General features: G+C 39.8%; 2 protein-coding genes across 2 annotated transcripts; both read right to left on the bottom strand.

Moving 5' to 3' along the window:
• Positions 1–295: 295 nt before the first annotated feature.
• LOC140988625 (syntaxin-125-like) lies at positions 296–1,540 on the bottom strand. The gene has a single exon (XM_073457649.1). It carries the CDS (start codon positions 1,383–1,385, stop codon positions 444–446), a length of 942 nt encoding a protein of 313 aa, XP_073313750.1. The 5' UTR covers positions 1,386–1,540; the 3' UTR covers positions 296–443.
• Positions 1,541–7,056: 5,516 nt separating this feature from the next.
• Positions 7,057–8,254, bottom strand: LOC140988757 (syntaxin-125-like). Its single transcript, XM_073457819.1, has one exon. The coding sequence runs from the start codon at positions 8,067–8,069 to the stop codon at positions 7,125–7,127; it is 945 nt and encodes a 314-aa protein (XP_073313920.1). The 5' UTR covers positions 8,070–8,254; the 3' UTR covers positions 7,057–7,124.
• Between the last annotated feature and the right edge of the window lie 6,352 nt (positions 8,255–14,606).

Here is a 14,606-nt window from a genome sequence, read left to right as displayed (position 1 = left end):
AATTATATTGGCTTTGAATTGAAAACGAGATGAAAAGTAAGTTATCGATGTGAGATTTCTCTATCATATTATTTATACCGTGAGGTTTTTCTACCGATTTCTTCATTTATGGTCTTTTTGGCATCAGGTCTAAAATTTATAGTAAACTTTCATAAAACTATCGATTTATTCATAAATATTACATCATATATTTCTCATTTTCTTGGTCATATTATAATTCATATTGAATTTCTGGATTTAACTTCTACTTATAGAAATAGGATCTCATTTATAATTCAACAAACTATTATTCAAACATATAATTCTTGGGCATCTGCTCAATTATTTTTTTAACATAAAATGGAGAAAAATGATACAGCACAAACATTCATAACAAAAACACAAAAATATTGTTTGTTTATGGTGAGTTATAATGCATGTCTGCTAATATTGATGTGCGGAAGTTATGTAATTTTCATGGTGTACAAATTACGCTCTGATATCAGAAGCGCCACGGTGAGAGCTATGGTCACCGCAAATGATACGGCAATGGCGGTGTATGCCTGCCTTCTTGTCTCTCTCTCGTAATCGTTCACATGTCCTTTAACCGCAAGAGGCGCCGGAGCAGCTGGCATGCAGTTCTCCACGGGGCTTGGTGGGCCACCGCCACCGCCGCCGCCACTCGGTATCTCCACTGGTGCAGCGATGCCCAATAATATTTGGTGCAGACTCATCAAGCTCTTCCGGATCTCTCTCATTGCATCACGCCTTTCATGAATCTCCACCAAGACATCCAGAACAACACCTCTCCCCTGTTCTTGCATGGCTTGGAGGAGAGAATTATCCGATCCTTGGCTTGAAATCAAATGATCGATGGCATCTTCCGTTGCTTTCTCTCCAGTAATTGCAAAGTATCTTCCCTCAATCACTTGTTTCTGTTCGATTTCCATTAGAGACCTGAGTGTCTGGAAGTTTCGCATGATGAGCTTCAGGCTCTCACCCAGCTCGGTGATCATTGAGCCCCGAGAGATATCGTCCTTGGAAGTTGGCCCGCTTCCTGGCAGCTTCCTCAGAGCAGCATTGGCCCGAACAAGTGCGTCGAATTTCTTGTTGATTTGTTTGGCTAGCTTGAGAAGGTAATCGAGATCCATGTTCATCCGGCTCCGCAGATCTTTCATGATTTTCGCAGTACGCGCTGTTTTGATGTTTTCATGGGATTCTTTGAGACTGTTGTAGATATTCTCCACAATCTTGATGTCCTCCTTCACGTTATACACATCATTTGAGAACCTCTCGATCGTATGCGGGTCGTTCCCACGGCCCGACTCGACGTCTCTGTTCAGGTTTCCTTGTTGGTTGCTCTGTTCCACGTAAATCTTGAAGGAACCATTGAACGAATTGTTCATTTTTGGTGAACTTCCAATGGGATGATTATGGGGCAGTGAAGGAGATTTTTTTTTATCTCAGCCCGCCAGACTCCAGTTAACCACCGTCGTCCTCTTCACGCAGCGTGAAGAGGATTTGAAAACAAATGATCGGAATAGGAAATAATTACCATAAACAATTAAATTTTGTAGTCAGGATTTTAAATTAATGATTGAAATTAAATGGCTTCTCTCTATTTTTTTTTTCTTTTCTACTAACCACACAAAAAAAAGGCGTTCTGTATTTTTTTTACAGACCCCACGTATTGTGTGTGCCACAATAATCCACTAATTATATGCTTGAACGTTAGTATGTCTTGTTTTACTTCATGGTCTTGGCATGTATATACTAACTAATTTATTTAGTAAAAAGGACTTGATTGAGCTTTAATAATTTTTAATATGAATTTGGTCCATAAACAAATGGATTTTTCATTTATTTTTTTTGATAAATTACCTTATAATGTGAGAACACAATGAAAAATTTACTAAATGCGACATTGATCATTGAAAATAATAATATATAAATATGTCGCAGGTGGTGTTGGAGCCTCTTGTTAGAATTTTTTTCAAAACTCATGTTTCTACACAACTATGAACATGATAAACAATATGTGAAAGCGGATCGAGCGTTACCTCTGACCATCAAATAATTTGTAAGTTTTCTGTTTTCCTCCTCTTGAAGTATTCTAAGCACTCCAAGTCTCTCTGTAGATGGTGTATGTTGTTCTTATGAGGTATGTGCTTAGGGACCTCAATCGCTGGTATTAATAGGCCTCTCATACTATCAATAAGTGATTGTGGGAGCTTAATTGTCAAAAAGAAGAGGCGTACGCGTGTCTCAATTTTCTAAACTTGAGGCGGTGCATGTACAATTTTTCAAAATTGTGGGCTATGGCCGTCATCATTTCGTACACGTCTTTTCTTCTTTTGATATGAGTCATTTTTCTTACATTCTCCCACTTGACCCATACATATCTCAGTTACCATAGTAGAAAACAAAATACATGAATCATGACGATATGTCCTCTAAATGCAAGTACTATCTTCCATATATTACAATGCATTATGTATCTCAGATTTGTGTAACTTAATGAATAAAATTTATGTTTATTCGAGGTCCAAATTTATTGATATTTCTCGAATCAATGAATGTGTGCACATCCAATATGAGAAAATATCACATCAAAGTTTCATTAATTTGTTTATACAACAAAATTACATAAAAGAACCAAGTCTCATTTTTTCTGTATGATCCTTAAATTTCAATGGTGACATGCTTTTTGTCAAAAGATTTGCGATCATCAGTTCATTACTAATGTGCTTGTTAATTAATTTCTTAACTTTAGCAAGTTCTCGTATAGTTAAATACTTAATGTCAATGTGCTTCCTTCGACTACCACTTTTGTTATTTTTAGCCATAATAACAACAGCTAAATTGTCATTGTATATTCCTAATGACCTAGATATAGAATCCATAATTCTAAACTTCGAAATGAAACTCTTCAACTATACACCATGTGAGGTTGCTTCAAAACAAGCTACGAACTCAGCTTCCATAGTGGAAGTAGCAGTCAATGTCTGCTTTGCACTCCACCAGCTAACATGAAAATATATCCTGAAGTGGATTTTCGTGAATCAATGCAGCCAGCGTAGACTGAATCAGAGTAGTCAATTACTTCCAAATTCTCAATTCATCTGAACATAAGCATATAATCTTTGGTCCCTTGAAGGTACATCATCACTGTCTTTGTAGATTTCCAGTGGTCTAAACCTGGATTACTCTGATATCTTACAACAACAAATGCAATGTCAGGTCTAGTGCAAACCTGAGCATACATCAAGCTTCTGACAGCAGAAGCATAAGGACTGTTTTTCATTTGTTCTCGCTCTAAATCGTTCTTTGGGAATTGGCATAAATTGAACATATCTCATTTCATAATGGGAGTTATACTTGGTGAACAATCTTTTATCTGATATCTCTTTAAACTTTGTTGATATAAGTTTCTTCAGACTGACCTAGAATACCTCGAATCCGATCTCTATGTATCTTAATGCAATGACATAAGATGCATCACCCATATCCTTCATATCAAAGTTTTTAGAGAGAAATTGTTTCACATCCTATAACAAACCATTGTCATTGGTTGTAAGTAATATATCATCCACATATAGAATAATAAACAAATCTTACTCCCACCAACTTTCTGGTATATACATTGATCCATGATGTTTTCTACGATTCTGAATGAAGAGATAACATCATGAAAGTTCAAGTACCATTGACGGAAAGCTTGTTTCAACCCATATATAGATTTCTTGAGCTTACATACCAATTGCTCACCATGACTAGAGAAGAATTCTTTATTTTGTTTCATATAAACCTCTTCCTCTAATTCTCCGCTGAGAAAAGTCGTTTTCACATCAATTTGTTGTAAATCTAGGTCAAAATGTGCAAATAATGCTAGAATGATATGGAGAGAATCTTTCTTAGATACATGAGAAAAAGTCTCCTTATAGTCGATTCTTTCCTGCTGAGTGAATCCTTTAGCTACGAGTCTTGATTTATATCTTTCAATGTTACCTAATGAGTCTTTCTTTGTTTTGAAGAGTCATTTACATCCAATGGCTTTTACACCATCATGCAACTGAACAAGATCGCAGACTCCGTTAAACGCGATAGAATTCGTCTCTTTTTTCATAGCATTAAACCATAATTTGACTAATTACAACTCATGGCTTGTAAAAACGTTTCAGGATCATTTTCGACTTCAATGTTAAAATCCAATTCTTGTAAATACACAACGTAATCACTAGATATAGATGTTCTTAGGTTGTTTAGTTGCTCAACAATTTTTTTCCCCTTCATTAACAATTTGATCAACTGGATTTTCATCAGTGATTTGTAGAACTTCAATAACTAGTTGCCTAATACCAGTTTGGTCTTGAGGGTGTGAATAACAACCAATCTATCATTTGAATAAGATGATTGTGAATTAATGTGATCTTTCTAAGGAACTATATCATTTGAATGATCATTCCTACTAATCAAGTCATTCTCCAGAAATTTTGCATTTATTTAATCCACGATTCTAATGTTGTGTGATGGACAATAGAATCTGTCCTTTAGTTTTTTTGGCATACCCGATAAAACATCCATTTATAGTTTTGGGTCCAGTTTCTTTTCATGTGGGTTGTAAACTTTTATTTCTGAAGAACAACCCCAAATGCGTATATGTTGTAAACTCGATTTCCAACTTTTAAATAATTCAAATGACGTCTTTGGGACAGTCTTAGTTGAAACTTGATTTAATATATACACAGCTATCTTAAGAGTTTCAGTCCATAAAGATTTAGGAAGTTTGGAACTACTAAACATGCTCCTCACCATGTCCATTAATGTTCGATTTCTCCTTTCAGCTACGTCATTTTGGTCCGGAGAACCAGGCATAGTATATTAGGCAACAATATCATGTTCTTGGAGAAACTTCGTAAACGAACCATGTGCCTGTCCATTCTTAATGTATCTACCGTAATATTCTCCACATCTATCGTTCTCACGATCTTAATTTGTTTTTCACATTGTTTCTCCAATTCGGCCTTAAAAACCTTAAAGGCTTCACGTGGTTTGTTTTTCTTAAAAGAATATATGTGTAGATTTTCTTAAAATAATGTTGATTGTGTGTGTTAATAACTTTTGATAACACATTTTTTTTAAACATTATCTCAATATTACCAAGATTCTTACTAAATCATGATTTTTCGATTTTCATTATTTAAAATTCTCATTTTGTATTTTTCACTCTTGAAAAACCATATTTAATTAAATAATTATAAGATATTGATAATACAAGATATAGTATAATTAAATAATCATTATTTAATTAGTTAATCAATTTAATTAACTAACTCTAGACTTCTCTATGATATTTCATGTGAATCTTACATAGTAGTCGTTATTACTTAATTATTATTTAATTAGCATATTCTAAATTCAATAATTAAATAATTGTGAACTCATTATTATTCTGATTGACGATCAGACATCCACGATGTGACAAAGAGACCAATATCGTTCATATAATGAAATTTTTTTCAAATAACTCAATTTTTCCACTAATTCATTTTTTGCAGTTGTCTATTTTGTGACCTCGTTCACTAAATTAGGCTATTGTACTCTCCTAACTTAATTAGCAATCATGCTAACTTTCACAATTTCCAATACTGAAATCTACTTATAAACTAATTTATAAGTAATACGTTTGATATCCATCAAACTAAAGTCACTAAATTCAACTCTTTGAATTTGACTATCTCAGCGAGAAAACAGAATCAAATCCTTGTGTGACCCTCAATGGTTCAGGGATATAGTTAGGCATGGGTTCACAACTTCATGCAATTCAGAACAATATTTGTTTTTATTCAGGCTTATCCTAATTTGCTCAATTTTTTTCATCAACCCCTTGATCAGAAATGTCAGAACTTAAGTCTGATTGCACTCATAGGATCATGATAATAGTGTGTAGTAACATCATCACATGATCACATATGCATCACTAATTGTGCCTTCAAGAACCAGTAAATTATAACGTACAATACGGTCCCTTCAACTCGTGTATCTTGATCGAATCTAAACCATTGGTACATCAAGTTGCAAATGAATTCGATAATGATGTGATGTATCTTTGAACAATAATAGTGACATGGTATCTCAAACTAAGGATTGCATTTTCATAATGCACATGTCTTACTCTGATCAGATATTCTTTACATTAATAACTCATCAGATCACATAGGATATCTACATCTGTAGGTAAACGGTGAATCCACGACTACAAAATATTAGCTCCTATGTATTTCGGAGCTACGCCTAATCTCGTCATCTTATGACTCTCATGGAGTCGGTAAACGAGTCAAAGTGCATTGTTAGTACGTAGAGCCTCCATGTTGTCTCAAATCTAAGGACTAATGATGTATAACCATAACCGCAGACTTTTCCACTCGATAATTGATTACCAATTTGGAACTTCCAATGGAGGGTTATTCAGTGTCTCATCAAATTAGCACACATCTATATAATTGGACATCTTGATGTCATTACCAATGAAACACAATGTTTACATCACATATACTAGTCTCAAGCTCGAACGACCTTTATCTTTGTTTTAGACAGGCGAATCGACTAGGAACGAATTTAGAATATACAGTACATTTTCTAAATAATTTCATTATCCACTAGACTCGTAGACCACATGATACTGTTTATATGAATATACAGATAAATTAAATGTCATAATTTGATAAAATCATAAAATATTTTTAAAATGAAAATCGTTTTTTTACCATAAAGCACAAACTACAAATTATCTTGTCAAAACACCTGCTTTAACGAAGATATGGACATGAAGAACTTAACGCTATTGAATGAATCGAATCACTCAACGAAGATAAATTTATTTAAATAGGTTTCGGACCACCTAGAGAGATGACACTCGAAAATATGTTGTTAACGAAATTATAGATTTTTTAACGAAATTATAGATTTAAGATGGATATCTTGTTATCTACAATTTAAATATATTCTATGAATAGATTATCCTTAAGGTAATAATAAATATATAATAATAATTATTATTATATTCATAATTTTTAGGTTGATGCACTAGAAAAGTGCAATTTTTTATTTTACAAAGAATTCCTGCTTATATTTGTGTGCTGAAATTATTTCATCTTCATTGAGTACAAATCACGCTCTGATATCAGAAGCGCCATAGTGAGAGCGATAGTGACAACAAATGATACAGCAATGGCGGTGTATGCCTGCCTTCTTGTCTCTCTCTCGTAATCGTTCAAGTGTCCTTTAGCTGCAGGCGGCACTGGAGCTGCCGGCATGAAGTTTTCCACGGGGCTCGGTGGGCCACCGACGCCAACATCGCAGCCACTTGGCACCTCCACTGGCGCAGCGATGCCCAAAAATATTTGGTGCAGACTCATCAAGCTCTTCCTGATCTCTCTCATTGCATCACGCCTTTCCTGAATCTCCACCACCGCGTCCAGTACAACACCTCTCCCCTGTTCTTGCATGGCTTGGAGGAGAGAATTGTCCGATCCTTCGCTTAAAATCAAATGATCGATGGCATCTTCCGTTGCTTTCTCTCCGGTAATTGCAAAGTATCTTCCCTCGATCACTTGTTTCTGTTCGATTTCCATTTGAGACCTGAGCGTCTGGAAGTTTCGCATGATGAACTTCAGGCTCTCACCCAGCTCGGTGATCATGGAGCCCCGAGAGATATCGTCCTTGGAAGTTGGCCCGCTTCCTGGCAGCTTCCTCAGAGCAGCATTGGCCCGAACAAGTGCGTCGAATTTCTTGTTGATTTGTTTGGCTAGCTTGAGAAGGTAATCGAGATCCATGTTCATTCGGCTCCGCAGATCTTTCATGATTTTCGCAGCACGCGCTGTTTTGATGTTTTCCTGGGATTCTTTGAGACTGTTGTAGATATTCTCGACAGTCTTGATGTCCTCCTTCACGTTATCCACATCATTTGTGAATCTCTCGATCGTATAGGGGTCATTCCCACGGCCCGACTCGACGTCTCTGTTCAGGTTTCCATTCTGGTTGCTCTCTTCCACGTAAATCTTGAAGGAACCATTCAACGAATTGTTCATTTTTGGTGAACTTCCAATGGGATGGTTGTGGGAAATGAATTAGGAAGAATTTTTTTTAATCTCAGCCTCCAGTTTATCTAAGGAGTCTCCACCGTCGTCGTCCTCTTCACGCAGCGTGAAGAGGAATTGCAAACGAATTATGGGATGGGAAACTACCTTAAACATATAAATTCTCATCACATTTTGAATTAATGGTTGAAATTAAATGGGTTTTGACCAAGCTTTTGTCCATCCAATACCCCCTTTTGACTGCATTTTATTGGTGGATAGGGATCATTTCGATTGAGGAAATCTATATCTGCTTGTATAGGATAGGGATTGAAAAAATAAATATTTGTATTTAATTCGATGTTACGTGGGCTTAAGCCGGTTTTGAGCCGCTTTTGTTCATGTTCCTCGTATGATAGAGTTCATATCTATTTACCACATAACATTGTATTGAGTAGATATATTATGACCACTCATTCAACAATGATACACGGATAAACGGTCATAATTCATCTTCCCTCAGCACACGTATCATATGTTGGGTGGATGCAGTCATTACCCATATAAGTAGTATCTAGCAAGCCCTATCATTATATCTCCAGTGTTGATTCATGGAAGCAACTTATATATATACACAAGCAAAAAAAAATTATGAGATCTGGTGATACCCCCATAAGGATCCGGGTCGTTGCCATAAGGATCCGGGTCGAGTCGTTGCCATAAGGATCCGGGTCGATTGACGACCCAGACACTATCAAGAGCCCGAGCACTACATGTTTCCCAAGAATTCTTCGAACAGCCCGGTCTCCCGCGCAGTAATCGCCCGAGCTCTCATATAAGTACCCGGGTAATCAATTGCCAGTACCCGGGTAATCAATTGCCCGAGCCACCTCGAGAATTGAACCATACTCAAGTATGATTGATACAGGACGTCTAATCTGTCAGAACAACTTGGGTTTGGAGTGCCCTAAAAGTCATCAGAAGATAGGGTATGGGCAGCCGACCTACCATACTTAGTAGGTAGCACTGGAATCAAGGTACCTACCTCATCTTCTACTATAAATAGCAGGTATAAATGTCATTTACCGATTCTGAAATCTTTGAACTCTCAAGCATTACACATATTTTCTCCCAAATATTGCTTGTGTTCATCTTCAACCTGCTGACTTAAGCATCGGAGTGGCCACGCCGGATACCCCTCCGGCGCCCATTCACGAGTTTCTTTCATTGTTTGCAGGTGCTATTGAAGCCATTACCTTCACTCAAATTCCCTAAAAACTATAAATTATTGATTTGACCTGTTGGAGCTCCTTACCCGGCTCATCCATTTCAACAAAGTCACATCATTGGCGCCGTCTGTGGGAAACTTGAGATTAAGGCGTTGATATGGCTCATACTCGAAGAACTAATCAAGAAAATTCCCGGGCTCATGGGGATAATGCGCGTACTTCGGGGCAAGGTGAGGGTGTTCCTCCCACGGGACCCAATCTTATTACCATGACCCCGGAGGAGTTGGCAAGAATAATCTCCGAAGCGGTGGAGAAGGCTGTGGCCAGGAGAGAAACTTCTCGTCAAGTTACACCACCCGGAGATGTGCAAATCAATGAGCAGGAGCAAGAGCAAGAATTGAGGGAGAAGGAAGTGAGAGGAGAGGATGAGGAATCTAGTGCTGGATCCAAATCACCTACCGTGGCTGAGGAGTTGTTGGAGTTAAGGCAGAAAATGAAAGTTCTGGAAGGGCAGTTGGAGAGTCGTAGCATTTCTCGAGCTACTGCTAAGGGTTGCCCATTTACCGATATCATTGTCCGGGAACCTCTTCCCGGGAACTTCAAATCCGCCAAAGTAAAAGATTTCGATGGCAATGCGGATCCTGAGGAGCACCTAGCCAGGTTTGAAAACATGGCCATGCTACACTGTTACACAGATCGAATCAAGTGTAAAGTGTTCCTCACCACTTTGGTGGATTCAGCTCAAAGGTGGTTTGAGGGACTGTCCCCTCAGAGTATTAATTCATTTAAAGACTTCCAGAAGGTGTTCCTACACCACTTCAGTAGCAGCAAGAAATACAAGAAGACCGCTTTTAGTCTTTTTGAAGTCAAACAGAACCTGGATGAAAGTTTGAGGGCTTATATTAAAAGATTTAATAGAGTGGCTTTGAATGTACCTACTTGCGCTACTGAAACAAAAACTACGGCATTCACCCAAGGCTTGAGGGAGGGTGAATTTTTCAAGTCGTTGACCAAAAAAGTGCCCGGGGATTTCGAAGACTTATTATCCCGGGCAGAAAAATACATCAACATGGAGGAAGCTCAGAAGCAGAAAAGGGAAGCTGTAAGAAAAGAAAGGGGGGATCGGGTAGCTAGGCCCGAGGAGAAAGGGTAGAGAAGGAATAATCTAGGACACTTCTCTCACCACGTGCCTCTTAAGATTACCCGGGACAGAGAGGTTCAGGAATGCAGTAGGGATCTGGCCGCGGACCATCAATTATCCCGACCTGAGAAAAGAGGATTTTGTACTCTCCATAAGGTGTGTTATCACAACACCGAAGATTGCAAAACATTGAGGGGAAACTATACCTTCCATTCCGCCCCAGAGCAAAGTCAAGCCCATAAGAGGACGAGATTGCCATGGACATCTTCACAGCCAAGGCCCAACGCTCGGGGAGGAAGTATGAGGAATGTACCAAGGGGAGAGCCCGTTAGGAGAAGAGAGCCCGATCTTGAGACGAAAAAGAAGTCACCCCCTGCTACAGGATTGATAAAAATGATATCAGGAGGCTCCACTGATGGAGACTCCAACCGGGCAAGGAAGTCGAGGAGTAGGAGGGAATGTATGGAGGTAGATGGAATGAGAAGGAGTGAAGCGGTCATCAGTTTTGGCCCAGAGGATTTGAAGGGAGTGAACTTACCCCACAATGATGCCCTAGTTATCCAAGCCCGAGTGGCCAATTATGACATTCTGAGAGTCTTTGTTGACTCGGGAAGCTCTGTGAATGTAATTTTTAAAGATGCTTTTGTGCAGATGGATTTGCAGGGCTACCATTTGGAAACCGTGGAAACTGCCCTCTTTGGTTTTGCTGGCCATGTGGTCTACCCGGAAGGGGAAATCGTCCTTCCATTAACCCTGGGTTCCCAGGATCTCAAGAAGACGGTGATGACTACTTTTACTGTGGTAGACTCCCCTTCATCGTATAATATAATTTTGGGGAGGCCCGCTATGAATGAATTAAAAGCCGTAGCATCTACCTATCACCAAAAGATTAAGTTCCCGGTTGGTAGTAGAGTGGGTGAAGTCTGGGGAGACCAACCTTCCTCCCGGAAATGTTATGTAGAAGCTGTCCGGGTAGATCAGAGCAAAGCAAAGAAGGCTGGGAAGAAGGCCCGAACTGATGAAGTATGTGGAGGAGCAGTTGAGAAGGGGGAAGTGCATTTTGTGGCAGAAGAGGAGCAGGAAGTTGTGGAGATTGGACCAGGACAGCAGATCCGGGTGGCCCGAGATCTTAACATATCCACCCGGGTCAGTCTACTTAACTGTTTAAAGGATAATATTCACGTTTTTGCATGGTCCCAGCAGGAATTGACGGGAATCTCTCCCTTGATATCTGAGCACCAACTAAATATCCTCCCGGGATCTCACCCGATAAAACAGAAAAAGAGACACTTTGGCCCCGAAAAGGACAAAGTTATTGAGGAACAAGTAAAAGAGCTCTTGAAAGCCGGTCACATTCGGGAAATTCAATTCCCCACTTGGCTCTCGAATGTGGTATTAGTACCTAAATCAGCAGGGAAGTGGCGCATGTGTGTGGATTTTCGCGATCTCAATAAGGCGTGTCCCAAGGATCATTATCCTCTGCCCCGTATTGATCAATTGGTGGATTCCACATCGGGCTTCGAATTACTGAGTTTCATGGACGCATACCAGGGGTACCATCAAATCCCCCTGGCCAAGAGTGATCAAGATAAAGCTAGCTTCATCACCTCGGGAGGTACATTTTGTTATATTGTAATGCCTTTCGGGTTAAAGAATGCAGGAGCTACGTACCAGCGTTTGATGAACAAAGTCTTCGAGAAGCAACTGGGGCGAAACGTGGAAGTCTATGTGGATGATATCCTGGGGAAGACCCGGCAGGTGGCCAGCTTTATTGAGGATCTAGAAGAAACCTTTGCCACTCTCGTACATTACGGAATCAAGCTTAACCCGGCCAAGTGCATCTTTGGCGTAAAAAGTGAAAAATTCTTGGGATTCATAGTGACAGATCGGGGAATTGAGGTAAATCAGGAGAAAGTCAAATCTGTGCTGTGCATGCCATCTCCTCGATCTGTAAAAGACGTACAAAAGCTGACCGGGAGGATTGCTTCTCTCTCTCGATTTATTTCCCGATCAGCAAACAGGAGTTATCCTTTCTTTCAGGTATTAAGGAAGGCACGACAATTCGGATGGGATGATAAATGTGAACAGGCCTTCCAGGACTTGAAGATCCATCTTGCAGAGCTCTCTGTGTTAGTAAAACCAGAGCCCGGGGAAAAATTATTTGTTTATCTATCCACCACAGAGTATGCTGTCAGCTCAGTACTAATAAAAGAAGCAGGCCCCGATCAAAGGCCTGTTTATTATGTCAGCCATGCTCTGAGAGGACCCGAACTCCGATACAGTGAAGTGGAAAAGATTGCTCTGGCCTTGATCATGACTGCCCGGAAGCTAAGGCCTTACTTCCTGTCACATCAAATAATTGTCTTGACTAATAGTCCTATAGGCAGAATCATGACTCATTCGGAAGTATCAGGGCGAATGATCAAATGGGCAGTGGAGTTAGGAGAATATGATATCGAATACAAACCCCGGGTGGCCATTAAAGCGCAAGCCCTATCAGACTTTTTGTCTGAGATGGTACAACCTGCTGAAGATGAAGTATGGAGGGTGTTTGTGGATGGGGCGTCTAGCCTTGCAGGATGCGGAATAGTTTTGGTAGTAATATCTCCTCCAGGAGAGAAGATTAAGTTGGCTTTAAGGATTGATTCCCGGGTTACTAATAATGAAGCCGAGTATGAAGCTGTCCTTGCAGGAATCCGAGCTGCTAAAGAGATTGGAGCTTCCCGTATTATTGTATATTCTGATTCACAATTAATCACTCAGCAGATAAAGGGTGCTTATGAAGCTAAAGATGATAGGATGCTCAAATATTTACAGCTCATAAAAACCCAGGCAGCCATCTTTGTGGATTGGAGTATCGAACAAATACCCCGGGAGGAAAATGGAGAGGCAGACGCTCTAGCAAAAATGGCTGCCTCATTATCAGAAGTCAACACCCGGGAAATTTTGCATGTTTCCCGTTTGGTCCTGTCCACCGAGGAAGAAATACTACCAATACCCGAGGACTCCTGGATGACGCCATTGATTAAATTCATTACAACAAATGAATTACCTGAAGACAGGACTCGGGCTCAAAGAATCAAGAGACAAGCTCCCAGGTTCGTTCTTTTAAATAAAATCTTATACAGAAAATCATTCCAGGGAGCTCTACTAAAATGCTTGTCTGAAGGAGAAGTGGATTATGTCCTCCGAGAAATACATGAGGGATGTTGTGCTGAGCATCTCGGAGGGATGGCTTTGGCCCGGAAGACAATGCTTGCCGGATTCTGGTGGCCAACTCTTAACCAGAATTCTGCTCAAATGGTCCAGGCTTGTAAGAAATGTCAACATCACTCAAACTTCCAGCACAATCCGGCCACTCCCATGAAGCCTATCTGGGCATCTTGCCCCTTTGATCAATGGGGCCTGGATATTGTTGGTCCTTTCCCAACTGCCAGGGCTCAAAAGAAGTTCTTACTCGTGGCTGTGGATTACTTTTCCAAATGGGTGGAAGCCGAGCCATTGGCTAGAATTACTGAGCAGGAAGTATTGAAATATTTGTGGAAGAGCATTGTGTGCCGGTTCGGATTGCCCAGAAGACTAATCTCATATAACGGGAGACAATTTCAGGGCAAAGGAATTACATCCTGGTGTCGTGAAATGAAAATCACTCAGTCTTTTACTTCTGTTGCCTACCCTCAAGCTAATGGTCAGACAGAAGTTATTAACAGAATTATTATACAAGCATTGAAGACCAGGCTACAAGGCAAGGGAAAAGATTGGGTGGAAGAATTACCCAGTGTTCTCTGGGCGTACAGAACTACTCCCCGAGCACCTACTCAAGAAACTCCTTTCAACCTGGTATATGGTTCTGAAGCAGTCCTTCCTATCGAAATTGGGCAAACTTCTCCCCGGGTAGAATCTTATCCAGGCGGCAATGATCAAAGTCGGGCCATGGAATTGGATTTGGTAGAAGAAAGAAGAGACCGAGCAATAATTCGAATGGAAGCATACCGAAGTCGAATCATGAAATCGTACAATAAAAAGGTCCGAGTTCGAGATTTTCAAATAGGGGATTTAGTCATGAAAAAAGTTAATCCTGCCGGGGATGTTGGGAAACTAGAAGCTCGGTGGGAAGGACCTTATAAAATTACCCGGAGGGTTAGCTCAGGATCTTTTTATTTAGAAGACACACAGGGA

This window comes from Primulina huaijiensis, chromosome 11, assembly GCF_012295235.1.
Source record: "Primulina huaijiensis isolate GDHJ02 chromosome 11, ASM1229523v2, whole genome shotgun sequence".
In the NCBI taxonomy this organism is placed as follows: domain Eukaryota; kingdom Viridiplantae; phylum Streptophyta; class Magnoliopsida; order Lamiales; family Gesneriaceae; genus Primulina; species Primulina huaijiensis.
The sequence above is the reverse complement of the archived record's forward strand: the minus strand, read 5'-3'. Positions and strand labels throughout refer to the sequence as shown.

Bases quoted from the DNA above. Each gene is read 5' to 3' on its own strand.
- LOC140988625 (XM_073457649.1), bottom strand. From the start codon at position 1,385: ATGAACAATTCGTTCAATGGTTCCTTCAAGATTTACGTGGAACAGAGC.
- LOC140988757 (XM_073457819.1), bottom strand. From the start codon at position 8,069: ATGAACAATTCGTTGAATGGTTCCTTCAAGATTTACGTGGAAGAGAGC.